The sequence below is a fragment of the Pristiophorus japonicus genome, chromosome 1, assembly GCF_044704955.1.
Source record: "Pristiophorus japonicus isolate sPriJap1 chromosome 1, sPriJap1.hap1, whole genome shotgun sequence".
In the NCBI taxonomy this organism is placed as follows: Eukaryota; Metazoa; Chordata; class Chondrichthyes; family Pristiophoridae; genus Pristiophorus; species Pristiophorus japonicus.
Window position 1 is genome coordinate 269542708 of NC_091977.1, and position 23718 is coordinate 269566425.

Genomic DNA, 23718 nt, shown 5'->3' on the forward strand with positions numbered 1-23718 from the left:
ATGAGGGGAGGTGGTGGAGGGAGCAGCATAAAACAACGGACATGATTTTTGCAGAGCGACAGCTGCAGGAAAAATGCAGGGAACAGCGCCAGCCTTATACATGGCCTTCTTCGACCTTACAAAGACCTTTGACACTGTCAACCGCGAGGATCTATGGAGCGTCCTCCTCTGTTTCAGATGCCCCCAAGAAGTTCATCAACATCCCCCGCCTGCTCCACGACGACATGCAAGCTGTGATCCTTACCAACGGATCCATCACAGACCCAATCCACGTCCGGACCGAGATCAAACAGGGCTGCGTCATCGCCCCAACCCTCTTCTCAATCTTCCTCGCCGCCATGCTCCACCTCACAGTCAACAAGCTCCCCGCTGGAGTGGAACTAAACTACAGAACCAGGGGGGACCTGTTCGACCTGTGCCATCTCCAGGCCAGGTCAAAGACCACCCCAACCTCTGTCGTCGAGCTACAGTACGCGGACGCCGCCTGCGTCTGCGCACATCGAGGCTAAACTCCAGGACATAGTCGACATATTTACTGAGGCATACGAAAGCATGGGCCTTACGCTAATCATCCGTAAGACAACGGTCCTCCACCAGCCTGTCCTCACCGCATAGCACTGTCCCCCAGTCATCAAGATCCACGGTGCGGCCCTGGACAACGTGGACCACTTCCCATACCTCGGGAGCCTCCTATCAACAAGAGCAGGCATTGACGCAGAGTTCCAACACCGCCACCAGTGCAGCCTTCGGCCGCCTGAGGAAAAGTGTGTTTGAAGACTAGGCCCTCAAAACTGCCAAGCTCATGGTCTACAGGGCTGCAGTAATACATGCCCTCCTGTATGGCTCAGACACATGGACCATGTAAAGTAGACACCTCAAGTTGCTGGAGAAATTTCACCAACGATGTCTCCGCAAGATCCGACAAATCCCCTGGGAGGACAGGCGCACCAACATCAGTGTCCTCATTCAGGCTAACATCCCCAGCATTGAAGCCCTGACCACATTCGATCAGCTCCGCTGGGCAGGCCACAGTTAGCATGCCAGACACGAGACTCCCAAAGCAAGTGCTCTACTCGGAGCTCCTTCACAGCAAACGAGCCAAGGTCACCCTGAAAGCTTCCCTGATAAAGTGCGAGATCCTCACTGACACCTGGGAGTCCCTGGCCCAAGACCGCCCTAAGTGGAGGATCCGAGAAGGCGCTGAGCACCTCGAGTCTCAACGTCGAGAGCATGCAGAAGTCAAGTGCAGGCAGCGGAAGGAGTGTGCGACAAACCAGTCCCACCTACCCCTTCCCTCAACGACTATCTGTCCTACATGTGGCAGAGTCTGTGGTTCTCGTATTGGACTGTTCAGCCACCAAATAATTCACTTCAGGAGTGGAAGCAAGTCTTCCTCGATTCCGAGGGACTGCCTATGATGATGGGTTAGATCAGCTAACTCACCCCAGAGCATGGTTCGAACCCAGGATCTGCCTGGTCTGTGTCTGCTTCTCACTATACAACATCAATAAGCTATGAGAGGAGGTGGTGGAGGGAGCAGCATAAAACATTAAGTGAAAAAGCTATAAAGCACAGCAAGTATCTAAACGCTATAAACATCATTGAAGTTAGTACTTGACCACCTCCATGAGTTATCCATTTAGTCTCATTCCATTGTCCTTTCTCCATACCTCCAACGTTTCCTTTTACAAACATTTATGCAATTCTATTTTAAAAGCTATTAGGCATTTTGCTTCCACCACTGCTTCTGGTCGGGAATTCCATGTCCAAATGACCCTCCGCATAAATAAATTTCTCTTGAACTCTCCCTTTCAAATTTGGAGATTATCTTAAATTATGCTCTTTAGTTGCCGCTTCAATCACCAGTGGAAATAGTCTTCTCTATTTACATCAAAACGCTGCATAATTTTGAACACCTCCATCAGATCTCTTAATCTTGTTTGTTCCAATGAAAAGTGCACCAGTTTCTCTACTCTCTCCTCACAACTAAAGGTGCGCTTTGTTGTTAACATAGCAAATCACTATTCAGTTAAGCATACTCCATGTTTTGGTCTTGGTCTTGTTTACAAATTTTGATTGTGTCCCGTATACCCAAGTCTAGATCCTTTCTCTACATTGAGAAGAGCTCAGACCCTTGGGAGATACCAATATTTACATCCCTCCAGTCCAAAAAACATCCACTAACCAATTTGGTTTTCTTTCCTTTAAACATCCAGGCTGCCAAATTACCTCTCATACCATGTGCATTGTTTTTAATAGAACAAGCCTTCTATGCTGCACCTAGTGAAAATCCAAGTACAGGTACACAACATCCACTGCGTTCCCTTTAGCAATACACTATTATTTCTTCACAGAATTCTATTAAATTAACAGACACGACTGGTCTTTTACAAATGTGTGCTCATTGTCCTTAATTAATCCATGGTTTTGAGTATTGATTTTCTCATGTATTATAGGCTTTAGAAGTTAAATCTATTACCAATTTTAGGTTGACGAGTCTATTACTTACTTCATCCCTTTCTCCCTTATGAGGAATGTTGCCCGATTGTTTCCCCTATGCTCCTTCCACTCAATTCATTTCAATCTGTACACAAAGCAGATTATTGCCTTAACTTAAGGCTCAGTTCTTCTTAGTAAACCACTGCCATTGAGCTATGGTGCACCCAGTGCAGTCACATGTTTACAACAGCAACTGCTGCACCACAAACTAGTTTCATTTTTTAGATTGAAAGTAACCCACTTTGGTGGCAGAAAGTGTAATTAGGGACACATCATAGGCAGTCCCTCGAAATCGAGGAAGACTTGCTTCCTCTCTAAAAGTGAGGTCTGAGGTGACTACAGCCCAATATAGGAATTACAGTCTCTCTCACAGGTGGGACAGACAGTGGTTGGAAGGAAAGTGTGGGTGGGGAGTCTGGTTTGCCGCACGCTCCTTCCGCTGTCTGCACTTGGTTTCTGCATGCTCTCGGCGACGAGACTCGAGGTGCTCAGCGCCCTCCTGGATGCTCTTCCTCCACTTTGGGGGGGGGGGGGGGGTGGGGGTCTTGGGCCAGGGATTCCTAGGTGCCGGTGGGGATGTTGCATTTTATAAAGGAGGCTTTGAGGGTGTCCTTGAAACGTTTCCTCTGCCTACCTGGGGCTCGCTTGCCGTGTAGGAGTTCCGAATAGAGCGCTTGCTTTGGAAGTCTCGTGTCGGGCATGTAGATGAGGCGGTCCGCCCAATGGAGCTAGCCGAGTGTGATCAGTGCTTCGATGCTGGGGATGTTGGCCTGAGTGAGAACTCTGACGTTGGTGCGTCTATCCTCCCAGGGGATTTGCAGGATCTTGCGAAGGCAGTGCTGGTTTTACTTCTCCAGCGCTTTGAGGTGTCTACTGTATCATAGGCGGTCCCTCGTATCGAGGATGACTTGCTTCCACCAAAAAAGGATGAATTCACTGGTGTTTCAATGAAGGACCTAATATTCCAGGTCCTGAACTACATATTGAAGGGTGGAAGATGTCTTTGCGTGGATTTTTTTAATGTGTGATGGCCGTTGCACGCCAGCCACCACACGGGTTTGACAGCTAGGTCTTGGTCCAGTGGCAAGGATTAACCAAGACGACCAGAGACCAGCTCTGCTGCAGGGACCTAGTGCGCACTCATATTGCGGTGTGGGCTGGCCCGTGCTGCCCCTGGGCCCTCGCCTCTTCTGGACCCCGATCACGTTGCTCCACAATCTCTCGCCACTTCTTCGCCCTGACATCACCGCTCCCGCTGTACTTGCCCACACTCCAATCATGCTATCCACTGAGCCACAGCCAACACACGCAAGTCTCAAAGAAGGAATTGGTCAGTTTGAAACTTTTAAGATGCTGCTGAACCAGGTTCAGCGGCGTCTTAGAGATTTCTACTGTATATGGTCCAAGTCTCTAGATGAGGGCAGGTATCACTACTGCCCTGTAAACCATAAGCTTGGTGCCAGATTTGAGATCCTGGTCTTCAAACACTCTCTTCCTCGGGCAACCAAAGGTTGCACTGGTGTTGGACTTTGTCGTCGATGTCTGCCCTTACTGATAGTAGGCTCCTGAGGTATGGAAAATGGTTCACGTTGTCCAAGGCCACGCCGTGGATTTTGATGATTGAGGGGCCATGCTGTGTGGTGGGGTCAGGTTGGTGGAGGACCTTTATCTTACAGATGTTTAGTGTAATGCTCATGCTTTCGTACGCCTCGGTGAAGATGTAGACGATGGCTTGAGGTCACCCTCTGAATGCGCGCAGACAAAAGCGTCGTCTGTGTACTGTAGTTCGATGACAGAGGATGGGACAACCTTCGACAGTCTGGAGGTGACGAAGTTTGAACAGGTTCCCATTAGTTCTATAGTTTAGCTCCAGCGGGGAGTTTGTGGAGAGTGAAATGGTGCATTGCAGCAAGGAAGATCGAGAAGAGCGATGGCACGATGACACAGCCTTGCTTGACCCCGGTCCGGACGTGGATTGGGTTTGTGGTGGATCCGCTGGTCAGGATCACAGCTTGCTTGTCGTCATGGAGCAGGCGGGGGATGGTGACAAACTTTTGGGGGCAGCTGAAACGGAGGAGGACGCTCCATAGTCCCTCGCGGTTGACAATGTCAAAGGCCTTTGTGAGGTCAAAGAAGGCTATGTACAAGGGTTGGTGCTGTTCCCTGCATTTCTCTTATACTTGTCGCGCGGTGAAGATCATGTCTGTTGTACCCCTTAGTGGATGGAATCCGCATTGTGATTCTGGGAGGAGCTCTTCAGCCAGTTGAGGAGGATTCTTGCGATGACTTTACTGAGTGGCCGATATTTAAGACAGACAGACATGTTGACACCAACCTTAAACGCTTCCTATATCACCAAGTTTTTAAATTTAAATGGTGAGTAATTTAGTATTGGAACAGACAGCTGGAATTTGCCCTAATCAATCTCCAAGTGGAGTAGCTCGCACTGCAATTCACTCCAGAATCTCAATCTTACCTCGTATAGCAGGATTCCAAGATCAACTTTTATTCTTTTAGTTTTTTGTAAACTACTGTGCTGGTATCTAACAATAGTAACGGGCCAACATAGAAAATGCATTACCTCCAGACAGCTCTCTCAACCTCTCTCTCAATCTCTGTAGACAAGGACAGCTGCCATATCGGCAATCAGAGCTGCTGTGTCTGAAAGTACAGACTGAAGACTACCATTTCAATGGAAGAGTACTAAATGTGCTAAAAGCTTGAAAATCGAAATGAGCACGAGTTGTCATAAAACAAGAAAACTCAAATAAATGGCGGTGGTTGCTGGAATTCCCCAAATAGATATTCTTTGAAGAATGCCTTGAGATTTGCTACTAACTCATTTATACCCAAGTTTAATGGATCTAGTTTACAAAACGCTCCCCCACCCACGCCAATATAAATAGGATGCATCAACAGATTGCCACACAAGAAACTTGCATAATTTGTTTCAATAACAAATGCCGATAAGGTGTACATAGGCCTAAAATAACATAAACCTGCCATCTTCACAAATATCATTGCTGTACACAGATGAATATATAGAGGAGGTAAATTTACAAACATTGTTCAATTCAGACAAGGTTACTTCTTTCTGCAGCTAGTATACATAGGTATAAAAAAGGTGAATATGAAGTCAAACAAGAAAACAGTGGTTAGCCACTCCTGCAAAAAAATTTAATTTACATATCAGAAGTTTGGTATTGGTTTTATCGGGTTACTTTTTTTAAAAAAGCTACAACTGTATGAGTAGAAGGGAAAACATGCATTTCTACTTCCAGTCCACAGAGTTAGCTGTAAAATTAGACCAAACTACCTTCCAGGACAAAAGAAAAGTAAACATAAAAGAAATAGGAGCAGGAGTAGGCTAACTGGCCTCTCAAGTCTGCTCCGCCATTCAATACGATCATGGCTGATCTGATCATGGGCTCAGCTCCACTTCCCTGTCCTCCCCATAACCCTTTATTCCCTTATTGCTCAAAAACCGGTCTACCTCTGCCTTAAATTTATTCAATGACCCAGCCTTCACAGTTCTATGGGGCAGAGATTACAACCCTCTGAGAAGAAATTCCTCCTCATCTCAGTTTTAAATGGGCAGCCCCTTATTCTGAGACTATGTCCCTAGTTTTAGTTTCTCCTATGAGTGGAAATATCCTCTCTGCATCCACCTTGTCAAGCCCCCTCAATATCTTGTATGTTTCGATAAGATCACCTCTCACTCTTCTGAACTCCAATGAGTATAGGCCTAACATACTCAACCGATAAGGGAATAAGGGGTTATGGGGAGCAGGCAGGCAAGTGGACCTGAGTCATGATCGTATTAAATGGCAGAGCAGGCTTGAGGGGGCGTATAGCCTACTCCTGCTCCTATTTCTTATGTTCTTACCTATCTTCATAAGTCAACCCCCTCATCTCCGGAATCAGCCTAGTGAACCTTCTCTGAACAACCTCCAATGCAAGTATATCCTTTCTTAAATACAGAGACTAAAACTACGCAGTACTCTTGATGTGGCCTCACCAATACCCTGTGCAGTTGTAGCAGGATTTCTCTGCTTTTATACTCCATCCCCCTTGCAATAAAGGCCAACATTCCATTTGCTTTTCTGATTACTTGCTGTACCTGCATACTAACTTTTTGTGTTTCATGCACAAGGACCTCAGGTCCCTCTGTACTGCAGCATGCTGCAATTTTTCTCCATTTAAATTATAATTTGCTTTTCTATTTTTTCTGCCAAAGTAGATAACCTCACAGTTTCTCACATTATACTCCATCTGCCAAATTTTTGCCCACTCACTTAGCTTGACTATATCCCTTTGCAGATTTTTGGTATCCTCCTCACAATTTGCAAACATCTAAGTCTCAATTTGTTCAGTTTGCATGTAAGCTGACACGTCCTTCTTATTGCCTTAATCAATCTATACCTACTGCCGATTATCTTGGTAAATATATTTCTATTCCTTGGTTAAAGTAAGACTTTTTGGTTTGCTTAGTAAGACATTAAAGTTTAGTGCTACTCTTGCAATAGTGTTCCCTTTATAAAAAAAACATTCCCACTTATACAAGTGTTTGGACTGCAACCTTTTGATTCTCTCCACACTGCACGTCGCTACCTGATCATCATTTTAATTAGAGCACATTTGTAACAAAATTCCACTACAAACTAAAGCAAATGCTTTGAAGGTTGCTTTTCAATGAAGATCATTTTATGATTCAGTGTGCGCCAATTTCCTACCTGTAGGATGATGAGATAAGATGCCGCAGTGTCCAAGTCTTGTGCCAACAAACACTCCTCAAACAGATCTTTAGGGTTGCCTACAGCAGCAAACAGGTAATTCCACAAGGCATATTCAGTCTTTCTGGCACAGTGAACCACTGTCTGCAGAAATAGGGGGAATTCGGAGATGAACTTTGCCACAGTTGGAAGCAGTGGGTCAGGAATAGGTTCCCGGGAGGTAGCTTCTTCTTCCAATACTTCATGAAGCATCAGTTCTAGTACATGAGGGAAGTATGGTAATGTGGCACAGGACTGAGCTAGGAGCAGAGCCTGTTCACCAAGGTTTCTGACCAAGAGCTGGCGGAGAATATGATGGAGGTAGATTTGGGAGGTCCTCTCAACAATACAGAAAGGGAACAAGACTTCCAACGGTTCTTTTTCACTGTTTTGCATGTATAAATTGTCATAGAGCACAGTCTCATTCACTGCACCAAGGACCAAGGCATCCTCAAATAGGACAGCTAGCGGATAGATGTTGATCTGGAAGGGCAACATGATCCGTCTGGAAAGGAAGGAATGTGGTTTGCGATTGTCTCTGGGAAAAAGAGGGAGCCAGACTTTCATTCCTGCTTCTCCACAACTAAGCCAGAGAGCCTCCAGCAAATGACGTTTCTGTTTGTTGGATCGGCAGGTAGTCCATACATTTTCAACACACTGGGCAAGTACCACTGGAGCACAGAATGGGAGCTAAAAGACAAAACAAAATTGTCATGAAAAAGTACTAAAGCAGACATTATAGCTGGCCTCAATTGTTCATTTAAAGTAATGAAAAAATATCTAGCCCAATGGTATTTCAGAATATTTTAAAACATTTTAACTAATTAAATTTAATACGAAACAAAACACTCAGAGACGTTTAAAGTATAACTAAGGCTTTTTTAGCAGTCTGCTTGGCAATTATTCTGGAGTATTTACTTACCAGCTTCTTTTGTTTAGAAATGCTGTCCTTCTCTCGTACCTGAGGACCAGATCGATCCCTCTGTAGCATGATAAGCTGACCTGCCAAATTAAGCATAATGCTCTCTGCAGCACAGGCCTGGAAAAAGAAAAGTTAAAAAAAATCTCAGCAATACAATAACAGACTTGTACTACTAAAAATCAATTCAAAAATACATTGAAAATAAAATTAAATGCCATTAACTGCTTCCAGTTTTCCCTTCTCAATGCAATTCAAATGGGTCAGAAACCATTTGAAGTTCCTAACCAACTGCGATGGAGCTAATACAATTCCAAGTAATGCGGAGAAGGACTAGCTATGCAATGGTATTACTGTCTTTATTAGCACTCTTTTTGATTGAATATTTAACATGATTTCACCTTCAATCTACTGACTTAAAGGGGATGGGCAGTTTGCAGAATTGCCCCATAATCCCAGTTAGAAAGAAATGTCTCTGTACAGTTACTGGGGGTGCCTCAGACATTCCTCATCAATCTATGGAACCATTGGTTAGTTTCATTATGGGAACAGCCATTTTATTACGAATACTTCCAGCTGTGACACCAGGGGTAGAGAGGGTGGGAAGATGAGAAAAAATCTTCACAAATTTTTGCTCTTGGATTACCTTAACTCAGCAGTTCGAACGCAGAAACAAGGAATAATGGGTGACTGTGAGCCACCAGAAAGCATAGCACAATGTCTTTTTGGGTGTGCAACACATTCAAAATACGTTTGTGCGTTTTTTCCCCATCGACAAGCCAGCTGCGCGGGAGGTCCAGAGAGCTGTGCAGCTTAAAGGGAACATTGTTCCCTGCATTACTTTTAGAACTCCAAAGCAATTCAGATTATCCAATTTTCTAAAGAAGTGCAAGTTCATGAAGCTCCTGCGATTGCACCAAGGATCCTTGTAAATATATATTTTTTTAATTAAAAAAAAAAAAAAATCGGGAAAAATGTTCAGTGGTCTGGGATAGCTATTTATTGTTCATAGCATTCTTTCTTTTAAAAAAAAGTTATGGTACATCACTTTGTTTTGCGCATATAGTGGAACTTCAATTATATGCACTCTCATGACCTAATTATCAGAGTTTAGAAAATAGGAGATCTGGAGAGTCAGCATTTAAAGATTTTTTTAGTTCTGAACCCGGTCCGCCTACCAACAATTGGCACTGCAACAGCCGATTTGCCTGTGCACAGCTCCCCAATGCATTCACTTGCAACTTTATTACTGGACGTGCCACAGACCCCAGGGAGCAAGCCAAGAACTTTTGCCCAATCCCATTGAAGTAAATGGGAATCAGGCAGAAAACTCTCCACTAATTGAAGTCATACCTAGCACAACGGAAGATGGTTGTGGTTAATGGACGCCAATCATTTGAACCCCAGGACATCGCTGCAGGAGTTCCTCAGGACAGTGCCCTAGGCCCAACTAATTTCAGCTGGTTCATCAATGGTCTTCCAACTCCAGATAATAAAGCAGTCTCTGTGCCCGCATGCACCAAGGCCTGAACGAAATTCAGGCTTGGGCTGATAAGTGGAAAGTAACATTCGCGCCACACAAGTGCCAGGCAATGACTATCTCCAACAAGAGTCCAACCACCACCCCTTGATAGTCAACAGTATTACCATCACAGAATCCCCCACCATCAACATCCTGGGGCTCACTATTGCTCAGAAACTTAACTGGACCAGCTACATCAATACTGTGGCTACAAAAGCAGGTCAGAGGCTGGGTATTCTGTGGTGAATGTCTCATCTCCTGACTTCCCAAAGCCTTTCCACCATCTACAAAGCACAAAGTTAGGAATGTGATGGAATACTCTCCACTTGCCTGGATGTGTGCAGCTCCAACAACACTCAAGAAGCTCGATACCATCCAGAACAAAGCAACCCGCTTAATTGGCACCCCATCCTCCACCACCTTAAACATTCACTCCCTCCACCACTGCGCACAAAATGAACTGCAGCAACTCGCCAAGGTTACTTCAACAGCATCTCCCAAACCCACGATCTGTACCAGCATGGGAGCACCACCATCGCTAAGTTCCCCTCCAAGTCACACACCATCCTGACTTGGAAATATATCGCCATTCCTTCATCGTCACTGGATCAAAATCCTGGTCTCCCTCCCCAACAGCACTGTGGGAATACCTTCACCAAACAGACTGAAGCAGTTCAAGGCAGCTTCATTGCCACCTTCTCAAGGCCAATTAGGGATGGGCAATAAATGCTGGCCTTGCCAGCGACGCCCACATCCTGAGAGTCTTCAGCTACCGAAGTGAGTGCCAAAGGCAGTATATACTTACCTCCAGCAATTCAGTGCTGATCTCAGAGGAACTGCCAACTTTAAAAATCAATACAGAGCTGCTTATTTAAATGCTGGTGAGGTGCAAACAAGTATTTGGAAAAAGCTGCAGACAGAAAATCATCAGATGGATCAGCTGTTGTGAAAGCAACACATTTTCCTGACAGGAGTAACAAATGCGAGTCTGGTAGCAAGGACTGAGCTGGCCGATGGGGAAAGGCAGAGCAATCAGCAGCGCAGAGTAATTTGGGGAATCTTGTTAGCTAGTAATTTCTATTATCCATTAGGGAGATCTTTTCTAGGGTGGACGCTTAAGGTTCCACTCTACTCAAATTTAATAGCATACTTTATAGAACATTAAAGTTATTTTTGGAAGCCTATTTTAAAGGCTAGTGAATCAACCCCAATATTAGCAATCCAAATTACTAACATAAAATCACAATAAAGTTTATTTTTTTGAATCCCTAATTCCAGATATCTTGGGCTGAGCTGCGAATTGCTGGTAAAAATGTACCAACTATCGAAATTTGGCTGGAAAATTGACCTGAGCAAATGACCACACAAAATATTGGCATCAGAATTGCATACTGGTACCTGCTGTGGCATTTTCAAGGTGATGCCTGTCTCTGTTCTCACAGAGGTTAAAGTTACTGATACCACGAGTGAAGGGTGCGGGATGTAACGTGACATGGATACCTCCTGCAGAACCTGAACATTGGCAGAGGGGTTAGGGCTAAAGTTCATAAGAAAAGAAAAAAAAATTAAAAATCGGATTAAAAACAGCACTGTAAATCTTTTCAACTTGTCATACTTCCGAATGGCTTGTTTTCCTTTATATACTCTATGAAATGAGCAAATCTAAAAGAGATTTTCTTGAAACAACTAAGTTTTTTTTCAAAGTCATTATGTGGTAAGAGAACATGCTTCCACTTCACCCAATGTTCGCAAATATATCTAGGTCAGATAAAGATCCCCGTCAAACAATGTGCCTTCGCCTCAGAAGAGCTCCCACTACTGCACCATTGACATTTTTCATAACATGCATTTTGTGCTGTGAGCGAAAAAGCCAATTCAGCACCAAATATGGTGAATTAGGGCTAGTTTGTATTGCCAATAGATTCAGACTGCTACAAGTAGCTTCAAGGCAGCAGAGCAGATATTTATCCCAAAGCCTGAGCTGGATTTGACGTAGGTCCCAGATGTCAGCATTGCAATCTTCTACACCACCCCAGTCCCTCTTGATAAAATAAAATTAAAAACATAGCAAACACCCTTCCAAGATCTAAGCTTGCATTTAAGGCATTGATCCCTTGCTCTGAAATACGTGGTCAAGCACTGATATTATAAATCATTTTCTGAGGGCTAGCTATAATGAACCAAGTTGAAATAAAGTGCAACAAAATCACATTTATTTAAGGGCCGATTACCATATTCCACATTACTTTTAATACTTCATTTTCCATTGAGCATATTACAAAATAATTGGATCTTACATCTGTTTGGTGAAACAGGTTCCATTAATCAAACATTGAGTTCTAGGCATCTCACATTTTCGTTGACGTCAACAGAAATGAGTAAGTTTGGGAAATAGGTCAAATAGCTTCTTGTATTCCTTTCCAATAAAGGAAAAAAAAGACTTGAATTTATATAGCGCCTTTCATGACCTTAGGCTTTACAGCAAATTAAGTACTTTGAAGTGTAGTCACTGTTGTAAACGCACCAGCCAATTTGCGCAAAAAAGCAAGGTCGCACAAACAGCAATGTGATAATGACCGTATAATCTGTTTGCGATGTTGGTTGAGGAATAAATATTGGACAGGACACCGGCGAGAATTCCCCTGAACGTCTTCGAATAGTGTTGCGGGATCTTTTACATCCATTTTGGAGAGCAGACAGGGTCTTAGTTTAACATCTCATCTAAAAGATGGCAACTCCGGCAATACAGCACTCCCTCAGTACAGCACTGGAGTGTCAGCCTAGATTTTGTGCTCAAGTCTCTGGAGTTGGGCTGAAAACCACAAAATATCAGATGAGTCTAGAGTTAGTAAAGAGGCTCTGCTGAAAAGCTGTGCAATATGGGAAAAAAATAAGGTGCAAATAAAGCTAAAGATCTAGTTTTTGGAGTTTCAATTGATTTTAAGAAAAAATATATACACTGCAGTCTTTATAGCAATGATTTTGCAGTTTCTGAAATGCAATTGCAAGCCAAAAATCTAGCTAAACTCTGATCAATGTAGGCTCAGATACTAAAACGATAACAAAGACTTTTGAATAGGTTTATAAAGAAACCCAAGAAATAGTGGTCAAGTGTAAATAACCAATAGCACTAAAGAATTTGGCAATTTTCGTTTCCCTATGCAACCTTCTTGCAGCTCAACATGTACAAGCACTTTCTCGAACACTTACAAATTATAAGCTGCAGAACTAGTTTTAGAATAAATTGTTAAAACCAGAGCTGAATGTTGTGTAATTCAATGTATAAATTGCTAACAGGAAATTAGCCAAAAGTGACGTTCTAGCCTTATTTAAAAGTTTTCTGCCTATCCAAGAAAAGAAACATACTTTTGGCCTGCTAGTCACTTTGTTTCATTTAAACAACAGTGGAATCTACCCTTTAAAGTACTAGATTGAGCAAGGATAGAGAACAGTATGATCTCAGTTCACCCACTATGCCATAGATATTTAGAAACATAGAAAATAGGTGCAGGAGTAGGCCATTCAGCCCTTCGAGCCAGCACCGCCATTCAATGAGTTCATGGCTGAACATGCAACTTCAGTACCCCATTCCTGCTTTCTCGCCATACCCCTAGTAGTAAGGACTACATCTAACTCTTTTTTGAATATATTTAGTGAATTGGCCTCAACAACTTTCTGTGGTAGAGAATTCCACAGGTTCACCACTCTCTGGGTGAAGAAGTTTCTCCTCATCTCGGTCCTAAATGGCTTACCCCTTATCCTTAGACTGTGACCCCTGGTTCTGGACTTCCCCAACTTTGGGAACATTCTTCCTGCATCTAACCTGTCTAAACCCCTCAGAATTTTAAACGTTTCTATGAGATCCCCTCTCATTCTTCTGAACTCCAGTGAATACAAGCTCAGTTGATCCAGTCTTTCTTGATAGGTCAGTGCCGCCATCCCGGGAATCAGTCTGGTGAACCTTCACTGCACTCCCTCAATAGCAAGAATGTCCTTCCTCAAGTTAGGAGACCAAAACTGTACACAATACTCCAGGTGTGGCCTCACCAAGGGCCTGTACAACTGTAGTAACACCTCCCTGCCCCTGTACTCAAATCCCCTTGCTATGAAGGCCAACATGCCATTTGCTTTCTTAACTGCCTGCTGTACCTGCATGCCAACCTTCAATGACTGATGTACCATGACACCCAGGTCTCGTTGCACCTCCTCTTTTCCTAATCTGTCACCATTCAGATAATAGTCTGTCTCTCTGTTTTTACCACCAAAGTGGATAATCTCACATTTATCCACATTATACTTCATCTGCCATGCATTTGCCCACTCACCTAACCTATCCAAGTCACTCTGCAGCCTCATAGCATCCTCCTCGCAGCTCACACTGCCACCCAACTTAGTGTCATCCGCAAATTTGGAGATACAACATTTAATCCCCTTGTCTAAATCATTAATGTACAATGTAAACAGCTGGGGCCCCAGCACAGAACCGTGCGGTACCCCATTAGTCACTGCCTGCCATTCTGTAAAGTACCCATTTACTCCTACTCTTTGCTTCCTGTCTGACAACCAGTTCTCAATCCACGTCAGCACACTACCCCCAATCCCATGTGCTTTAACTTTGCACATTAATCTCTTGTGTGGGACCTTGTCGAAAGCCTTCTGAAAGTCCAAATACACCACATCAACTGGTTCTCCCTTGTCCACTTTCCTCAAACATCCTCAAAAAATTCGAGAAGATTTGTCAAGCATGATTTCCCTTTCACAAATCCATGCTGACTTGGACCTATCATGTAACCTCTTTCCAAATGCGCTATGACATCCTTAATAATTGATTCCATCATTTTACCCACTACTGAGGTCAGGCTGACCGGTCTATAATTCCCTGTTTTCTCTCTTCCCTCCTTTTTTTAAAAAAGTGGGTTGACATTGACTACCCTCCACTCCATAGGAACTGATCCAGAGTCTATGGAATGTTGGAAAATGACTGTCAATGCATCCGCTATTTCCAAGGCCACCTCCTTAAGTACTCTGGGATGCAGACCATCAGGACCTGGGGATTTATCGGCCTTCAATCCCATCAATTTCCCCAACACAATTTCCCGAATAATAAGGATTTCCCTCAGTTCCTCCTTCTTACTAGACCCTCTGACCCCTTTTATATCCGGAAGGTTGTTTGTGTCCTCTTTAGTGAATACCGAACCAAAGTAATTGTTCAATTGGTCTGCCATTTCTTTGTTCCCAGTTATTAATTCCCCCGATTCTGACTGCAGGGGACCTACGTTTGTCTTTACTGACCTTTTTCTCTTCACATATCTAAAGAAGCTTTTGCAGTCCATTTTAATGTTCTCTGCAAGCTTCCTCTCGCACTCTATTTTCCCTGCCCTAATCAAACCCTTTGTCCTCCTCTGCTGAGTTCTAAATTTCTCCCAGTCCCCAGGTTCACTGCTATTTCTGGCCAATTTGTATGCCACTTCCTTGGCTTTAATACTATCCCTGATTTCCCTTGATAGCCACGGTTGAGCCACCTTCCTTTTTTTATTTTTACGCCAGACAGGGATGTACAATTGTTGTAGTTCATCCATGCGGTCTCTAAATGTCTGCCATTGCCCATCCACAGTCAACCCCTTAAGTATCATTCGCCAATCTATCCTAGCCAATTCACGCCTCATACCTTCAAAGTTACCCCTCTTTAAGAAATGCACAGTCTATTCAAAAGGGTAATCCAGGAAAGGGCTAGTGGCATCCTGCATTGCTGTACCAATGTGCTTCGTCATGGAATGAGGACTGGCACCCACTCAATCGCAACTGGTCCATCAGGAGAAGAGGAGCAAAGATGAGAAAGTTCCAAACAAAAATAGAGGGAAATTCATAACCGCTGATAATCCAAGGGTTGCATTGCTAGAAGCCCAGGAAAAGATCGCCTACTATTCCTCTCATTACCACAAGTACTGAGAGGGGGCGGAGAGAAAGGGCAGCAAACATTGGAAGGCCACTTTTGGGCTTCTGTGAGTGTGCTTTCTGGAGGAGATCCTGGAGAGGATTGCTCATCCACTTTCAAGTTGACCCATGGTCCAGGGGAGTGGAAATGGAAAGATTTGACACCCATATCCAAGATAAGCTCCCATTTATAATTTGAATTAGGGATTTGCTTTAATTATTTTCTATGCAAATGGACAAAAAGCTCATTTTAGTGTACCTTATAATAGAGCAGTAATTCCATTTTTAAAAGTGTTTACGTTCCCCCAATAACTTATGCTGCAAGCAGCCAGCAAGAAGTTCAATGATACCAGTGAACGAGTCACACCCACTGGTTTGTAGATCCCAAAAGAAATTCCAATTGCAGTATACCTACAATTTACAAGTTGCTTGTGAACTAAAGTACCTTACTCAGACTAGCATGATACAGTATGTTGATGCATGAACAACTGCGCCAAATTAGCAAGTTGAGGCATAGCCAGTCATTGCAACATATGGCCTGTTTGCAAGTGAGGGAAACCAAGTATATAACAAAAGTGTATAACAAAGTGTTTTCGATGCACCATGGGTCGAAAAAAAACACTTTTGTATAGAACAATCTGCATAATTTCAAAACCTTGTTTTGTTCCCACATATCAGTACCAATAAATGTAAATGCTTACTGCTCATTACAAAGACAGACAACAGTGGGTATTGTTCGGGGAGAAGTGACGAGTCTTCCACTGAAATTAGAGCTGAAAATGTAATTTCTTGACTCATCAAATTTATACTGTACAAAATATGTTGATCCTACAGTTAAGCCAGAATTTCTTTTCTGTTTACACATTATACTGTTTTGCAGTGCGAGGCTATAAATTAAGTGTGGTTCAAAATGTTAAAGCTCATTTAAAGCACTGTCCTAAGTTGGATATTGTGGTTGCAGTGTTTGGTGACGTCACAGCTCTAACTGCCCGAACCACAAACCAATGTTTCAAACGTCTACATGCTTTGTACAAGATCTGCCTCCCTTTGGAGAATAGCACTAAACACCAATAGAAACTTGGGAGGACAAACCCGGTTACTCACCCATCATCTTTCCGGTCAATACTGTATAAGCAGATAGAGCAGTCTGCTCTGAACAATATCACCATGTCCCTGAAGACATTTATTAATAAAGTCTCCGATTGCATTTTGGTAATGAGAGCAAAAACATTGTCCAAGTTGGACGATCGGAGATAAAGTCTTAGCTGTTTTGGAAAGAAAATAGAATGGATATAAAAATTACAACACACGTTCAGTGTGAAATTTCAACATAAATTCTAACGAGAATGTTTTCTGCAAAAAGGATTGCTGAAACAATAAAACATACGGCCGACTCCTAGTTTCCTCATCACACAGACAAATCAGTAGATTGAGAGAGCCATTTGCATTTTGTAAAACTTGCAAACTTGGTATATAACCAAAATATTCACATGCCAAATTTTCTTGTACAAACAGGCAGAATGGCAGACATACTCATATCAGTTTTTAAAATGTAGTTATATCATTTGTAAGTCTGATTACTGGCAGTTATGTCATCCAAGATCTCCAGAATAAAAGTTTTTTTCTCTTTGCAAACATTCTTCACTTACCTCCTTTTGGTGGTCACTCATAACAGGCAAGTGGTAGAAATACATACTTAAAAAGCATTTTCTTTCAAATAGATGATGTCAAAATGGAGGTGGTACTCTGGCTGTATTTCAAAATGCAAGTCAGGAATCAGGTTAAGTTGATTGATTTAGAGATTAGTTCGGATAAAAAGGTTCTGTTCAAAGCATTAATTGGATTGTCAGCTGTCAGGGTCTTGGTGAATGCTGAGGACCCAGGCTATGAGTGATTGATTGCTCATTAGCATTCTACCCAGTCACCACATATTGTGTCCAAGTGTGGTCAATGCTGGGGACGTTGGCCTGAGCGAGAACACTGACGTTGGTGCGTCTATCCTACCAGTGAATTTGCAGGATCTTGCGGAGGCAGCGCTGGTGGTACTTCTCCAGTGCTTTGAGGTATATAGTCCACGTCTCGGAGCTGTATAGGAGGGCGGGTATCACTACTGACCAGCTCCGTTGGGTTGGCCACATCATTCGACTGCCCGACACGAGACGCTAAGCAAGCGCTTATGGCAAGTGAGCCCCAGGTGGGCAGAGGAAATGTTTCAAGGATACCCTCAAAGCCTCCTTGATAAAGTGCAACATCCCCACCGGTAACTGGGAATCCCTGGCCCAAGACAGCCCAAAGTGGAGGAAGAGCATCTGGGAGGGCACTGAGCATCTAGAGTCTCGTTGCCGTGATCATGCAGAAATCAAACGCAGACAGCGGAAGGAGCGTGCGGCAAACCAGACTCCCCACCCACCCTTTTTTTCAACCACTGTCTGCCCCACCTGTCACAGAGACTGTAATTTCCGCATTGGACTGTACTCAGTCACCTGAGAACTGACCTTTAGAGTGGAAGCAAATCTTCCTCAATTTCGAGGGACTGCCTATGATGATGATTGTGAGCAAGTCAGTACCACCTTCAAAGGCCCTTGGAGTTTGCAAGACAGTTGGAAGCTCCTACAGAGAAGCTCCTGGCTAACAGAGAACAGATGTTCTGTGAACATCGATTCTAGTTCTGTTGTCGTTGGGTATTGTTTTAGTATTTTGCTACATGTCCTTTTGCCTCTGTATATAATTTTGTATGTAAATAACTTTGGTGAAACAGTTTTAGCCTACACACACACTGATTTGGCACTATGCTTCGGTTTATCATGCTTCTTGGGATGTTTTACTACGTCAAAGGCACTATATAAATACAAGTTGTTGCTGTATTTGGTCTGAGGACCGGAAAATGTCATGGGCACACAACCTATTCTCCAGTAAGGGTTTTATCGCAATTGGGAGTCAACTGAAACAAGGGCATGCTGGAGAAATGCTCACTTACCTCCTCTTGTTGGTCAATCAAATTATAACAGGCTAAAACAATGAAGTCATTCCACCATGCCAAGCCACCAGTCACTGCCATATTTTGTTCCTAAAAATATAAATTAAATATGGATTGGGGCTCTCCATCAGATTCCATTTTCTAAAGCATTATTACGCTCTAGATTAAATTATCTTAGATTATTTCTCCTTGTTCACATGATGAAGTAAACACAGGTGAAATCATGCTGTGTCTTGTTTTAACATTTAGTTATCAAGCAGCACTTACTAACTTTTGGCTGAGCTCTCAAGGTCGCTCTCAAATTCACCAAAAGGATTTTTCTTTCGTTTAAAACGATCTACTCATAAAAGTTTTGAAGAAATAAAACAGTAAAGATGGCAAAAAGCCAATCATTATAACATTTACAAATCCAAACACCCTTTTAACAATTTGCAGTCAATCAACAACTCTGCAGGCTCTACAGGTAAAAGCCAAAAGATATGGGAAGCTGGAAAGATGGACTGACAGAAAATGAAAAAAGCAGCTGCCAAATAAGAAGTCTCAATCACAGGTAAAAGGAGATGCAGCTGCAACTATAAAACTGTTAGTATAGGAGGTGGGTGGGGTGGCTTGACCCATCCACCTCCACGGAGGTGTGTGGGGGGGCCTGACCCATTCACCTCCATGGCACGAACCTGGTATTGCAGTACTTCCAGGAACGGTGCAGTGGCTCTAGGCCTTTTGGCTAAGAGCATTGGCGCAGAGTGATCCTTGATGTGTGCAAGGTGACCTCTGGCGTTTGTGATTTGACAAAGAATTGGGTGGATTGCCGCCGGGGGGGGGGGGGGGTGCAGAAACAGGGTAAACTCGCACAGAAACAAAAAAAAGAGACACAAATGTAATGACCGGGTAACCAACAAAACTGTAGAAAACGATACTCCCTCTCAAAGGCAACCAAAAGGGAGCTATATCCTATATCAAATTAGGACGTTTCTTCACAATGAAATGAAGGAAAGGGTACCACACAAGTGCCAATTTGAGACAGATCGATTGCCACAATCTGTATCCAATGGAGCAGAGTCAATCAAACCATAGCAAAAGGCTGGGATATGTCAACACATAAGCAAAAATCAATCAATACTGATAACCCAAGAGATTTCCAGTTCAGCTCCAAGCACACAGTGAAGTAGGCTAGCCTTGTGACTATAACCTGTGATTACTTCATTTGCATTCAAAATCATAGCCCAATGTTCTGGAGCTTGTGGACATGTTCAAGTGTATTAGAGGTGCAAATGAGCTGGTGTATTTTAGGTCGTATGCAGGATTTTAAAAACTGCCTCTCAGAATTCTGAGAATTCCTACAACTCTTCGAAGCAAGGTGATTGTACCCAATCCACCTGCAAAACAGATGCAAGGAATCATATCTTTGCTTGTTGCACTGCAGATTTTTATGCTATAAATCTACACAGGGAATTGGCACCAGCTCCAACAGAAACTTCAAAAAAAAGTAGTGATGGTGGTAAAGTTGGACAATCTTGTGCTTGTAAAAGCAGCGGGTCATATTGGCCCACACCACGTTTTATTTCTAGTGTTGGCAATACAATTAAAAGGCCAAAAGTCTCACCTCTTCAGTCTCCTCAGCTCGGTGATAAACAGCCCCAGTAACCAGTCTAACACTCCAGTATTGTACCTGTAACTATTTCAGATTAAATGTTCCTGAAGCTGCCTAATTACTGATAATGACATTTCTAAATCTACCCAAGCATATAAATCAATGGCTGGTTGATATTGTATCTCTAATTCACTGGAACATACAAATAGCTGCTTCCAATTTAAAGTAATATTGAACTGCCAAATGGTATCCACATAGGTTTATCATAAAGCTGCTTATGGAGATATTCAGCCAGAAGCCCATGTACCATATCTCAGTAAGCCCATAATGCAAGGTTTCCAGATGGTGGAGGAGACTGGACCCCCACCTCTGAGACTCGGGTTCAAATGCAGCCCAGACTGTTGGGATGAAAGTTTCTGCTGTCTATTGACTGTAATGACCTTTGTGAAATTAGTTTGGGCAGGCTCAATGCAGTAGTAGACAGCAGAAACTTTCATACTAATTCAACACTCACCCAGATTACACAGGATGGCCGATATGAAATTGGAAAAGTGTCACATTGGTGCAGTAGGGAGCCCTCTATTAAGGTTGGGGAATATGTTGTGGCAGAGTGGAGAGTTTTGTTCTGCATCTCACCATATTAGAATTACATTGGACGTGACTGATGCAGCATGAAATGGAAAGTGTTCAATTCCCCAGGAATACCATGCTACACCTTGACATGCACAAAAAAAACATTTAAAATCAGATACAAATATATGAATTCTGCTATATCCCTTGATATTTGGTTAATGCTACTAACAGTTGAGTCGCAGATGAAGGTTCCAGGTTTGGTTCCTGCTTTCTGCTGATTCTCAGTTGGCCTCCGTGCTTTTGAATATGAAGGGTGAAAATCTGCCAAGATTTGGAGAGATGGATGTTGGGCAAGGACAGGATTGGACTCAAGGGCGATAGGACAGTGGTCAAACAGCTTGCTGACAACTCCCTATCAAGCCTCATCTCATGAAGAATGGCCACTGGGTGAAATATCTGAGGATATCTGCAGAACGATAGCTCAACAAGAGCTCAGAACCTCTTCGGGTGGGGAGGGAAGAAAAACCAGCGTTAAAAAAACGACAAAAAAAATCAGCAGAAAAAATAAAACTGAACAGTAATTCTAGGATTCTAATGAAACCCACTGCCTACCTGGGTAATATTTCCAAAAAGCTTCCATTTCCTCGTAAATAAAGCATAATGTGCAATTCCATATCTGCCTGCCACTGCAACACACTGACCCAGCCGGTCTATGGCTGCAAACTGAGGGAAGATAGAACAGAAATGAAAACTCAGCAAATCACCAGGTTTCTTGATTTCACAATTTACTGACTGAAAAAAAATCTCACCTTTATTGGCCAGTTACTTTCTAGATAGGTACTGTGGATCTAGAGAAAAAAACAAGTTACGTAATCCTTAGTGATCAAAAGCAGAGTTTACAATTAATTGCATTTAGAACTGTCTTTTTTAAACAGCTCCCTTCCCTGACCAACAGGTTGCTCTCCTCTCCTCAGATGGAGCCAATTCCTTGCTGGGGTACAGCTATGGAGGCATCCTGCAGTGTAAGAGGGATGAGATTTAAAGAACATTGGGCTGGATTTTGTGCTTGTTGCTGCCTCTGTTTTCGGCCCGGAGCTCATCCGGGCGGGCAGCCAGCTTCCATTGCCCTGCCGGGATTTTTGGTGCCGATTCCGGCGGGGCACGGAGCATTATCGCCCGAAGAGGCGATCCAGTGTGCAATGCCCCTGGTTGCGACACCGGCTCAATTTTTGGCCCTCACCCGATCCATAGGGTACCGTGCTGGGACCACCTGCAAAAGCTGGTGCTCCCAGTTGTAGTGGCTGCAGTGAGATAAGTAATGTCGTCTGTGATTGATTGTTATTTTTTTTTGCGTTATTGGGAATGTTTTTGGTGTTTTTTTTTTCCAGGTTTTTTTTCCCCTCCCCAGGCCCCTCTCAGGGTACTCCGAGGTCGGCTGCTTAGCTCAGGATTTTCAATTGCTCAGCCGGCCTAGGGCCCTCAGAAAGGTGTGCAACATCTCCCTTCGCGCTCCGTCCCACATTCAGGGCCCAGTTGCCCAATTTTGCTGACTGAGGCGCAACCTGTTCACGGGTGCAAACTTTACCGCCCCGCCGCCATTACCGCCCCAAAATGAGCAGAACTGAAAATCCAGCCCATTAACTCTTCTAAAAGGATAAGGGGAGTGAAGACTACCGTGGCACATCTGCCCAAACAGTACTCAAAATGCTATGGTGCAGGTCTACTACTATGAAATCCCAACTTCTTAAAAGTAACTGCTGGTCCAATCAAAAGGGAATATCTAATTAATTCTGCATGCAACAGATCTACTTTCAAATTTGTGTGCTGCATAAATTTGAAAGCTTTTCTTAGATTAAAGCAAAAGTTCAGCTAATGAAAACAAATATTGTGTGCATCTGGTCCAAACCATTTGAACTTCAAGTGACACTGTACCATAGAAGCACAATTACAACAGTCACTTCATATCCCTAGAGTCATAGACTTGAGGGCAAGTATTGCCCAACACTAATCTGCCAGCCATGCAGCTGTTGAATCCTTTCAAATGGCAAAGCATCCCAATGTATTCAAACTCATGTGCCTGTACTGGTTTCCAACACATTTTTTTCTGAAAGCAATTGGACAGCAGTAACTCTAAATTAGCAACTGGCAAGTTCTCATGAACGCTAAATCTTGCACTGTAAAAAATTCACGGAGTTTTGTGTGAATCGAAAAACCAATCACCTGTACAACATGCCAGTGCCTGTGTCCTAATAAAGTGCTTAAACCCTGAGGAACTAGAATGTCATCCAGAGGGTTCTTTTCCCTGACTGGTTGATGGCCTGAATTCGCTGATGCGGTACTTGAATTCTGATTCTGCAATGCATCTCCACAGTTCAAATACAGGCGATCCTCTCCTTGTAGAAGTACTTGCTCCTGGTTATTCTGGAAGGAAAGAAGATTGCAACAGTTGTTTAGTATTTTAATTCTCCGCTTAAAGGTTTTTCCAAATGTATGAAAATATTTTTATTTCTAACCGACAAGTGCACTTTAGATCAGTCACAAGTAAAGACGACATTCCAGTCTTACTAGTGTAAGTTGCCCAGAGATGTTATTTAATTGCAATGAAATTATTCCATATTGAAAAATGTTAATAACAGCTGAAAACTTTATTTTCAATTTTCACAGGATCCTGGAAATCATAAGAAATGCAAAAAAAACTGAAGAGTGACGAATCTCTAGTTTTATATAGGCAAGTACATAGGGCCCAAGTTTCCACATGATTTGCGCCTGATTTTTAGGAGCAATTGGTGGAGAACGGACTATCTTAGAAATCACAATTCTCCACATTTTTTTTTCTGCAGTTCTCGTCAGGTAGAACAGTTCTACTTTGGAACAGAATTTTTTCTTCAAAAGGGGGCGTGTCCGGCCACTGACGCCTGATTTGAAAGTTTC

The 23718-nt window shown here is 43.1% G+C and overlaps 1 protein-coding gene across 2 annotated transcripts in view; it reads right to left on the minus strand.

Moving 5' to 3' along the window:
* The window catches only part of ric1 (RIC1 homolog, RAB6A GEF complex partner 1), a 266797-nt gene that overhangs the window by 43557 nt on the left and 199522 nt on the right, over positions 1–23718 (minus strand). The window contains exons 12-19 of one of the 2 annotated variants that reach the window (XM_070888452.1): positions 23008–23208; positions 21597–21635; positions 21400–21510; positions 18624–18713; positions 16751–16911; positions 11111–11249; positions 8194–8310; positions 7233–7961 (exon numbers count right to left, since the gene is read on the minus strand). In XM_070888452.1, coding sequence (XP_070744553.1) covers positions 7233–7961; positions 8194–8310; positions 11111–11249; positions 16751–16911; positions 18624–18713; positions 21400–21510; positions 21597–21635; positions 23008–23208 — 1587 coding nt within the window. The remainder of the gene's footprint in view (positions 1–7232; positions 7962–8193; positions 8311–11110; positions 11250–16750; positions 16912–18623; positions 18714–21399; positions 21511–21596; positions 21636–23007; positions 23209–23718) is intronic. The other variant, XM_070888453.1, reaches the window with a different exon arrangement.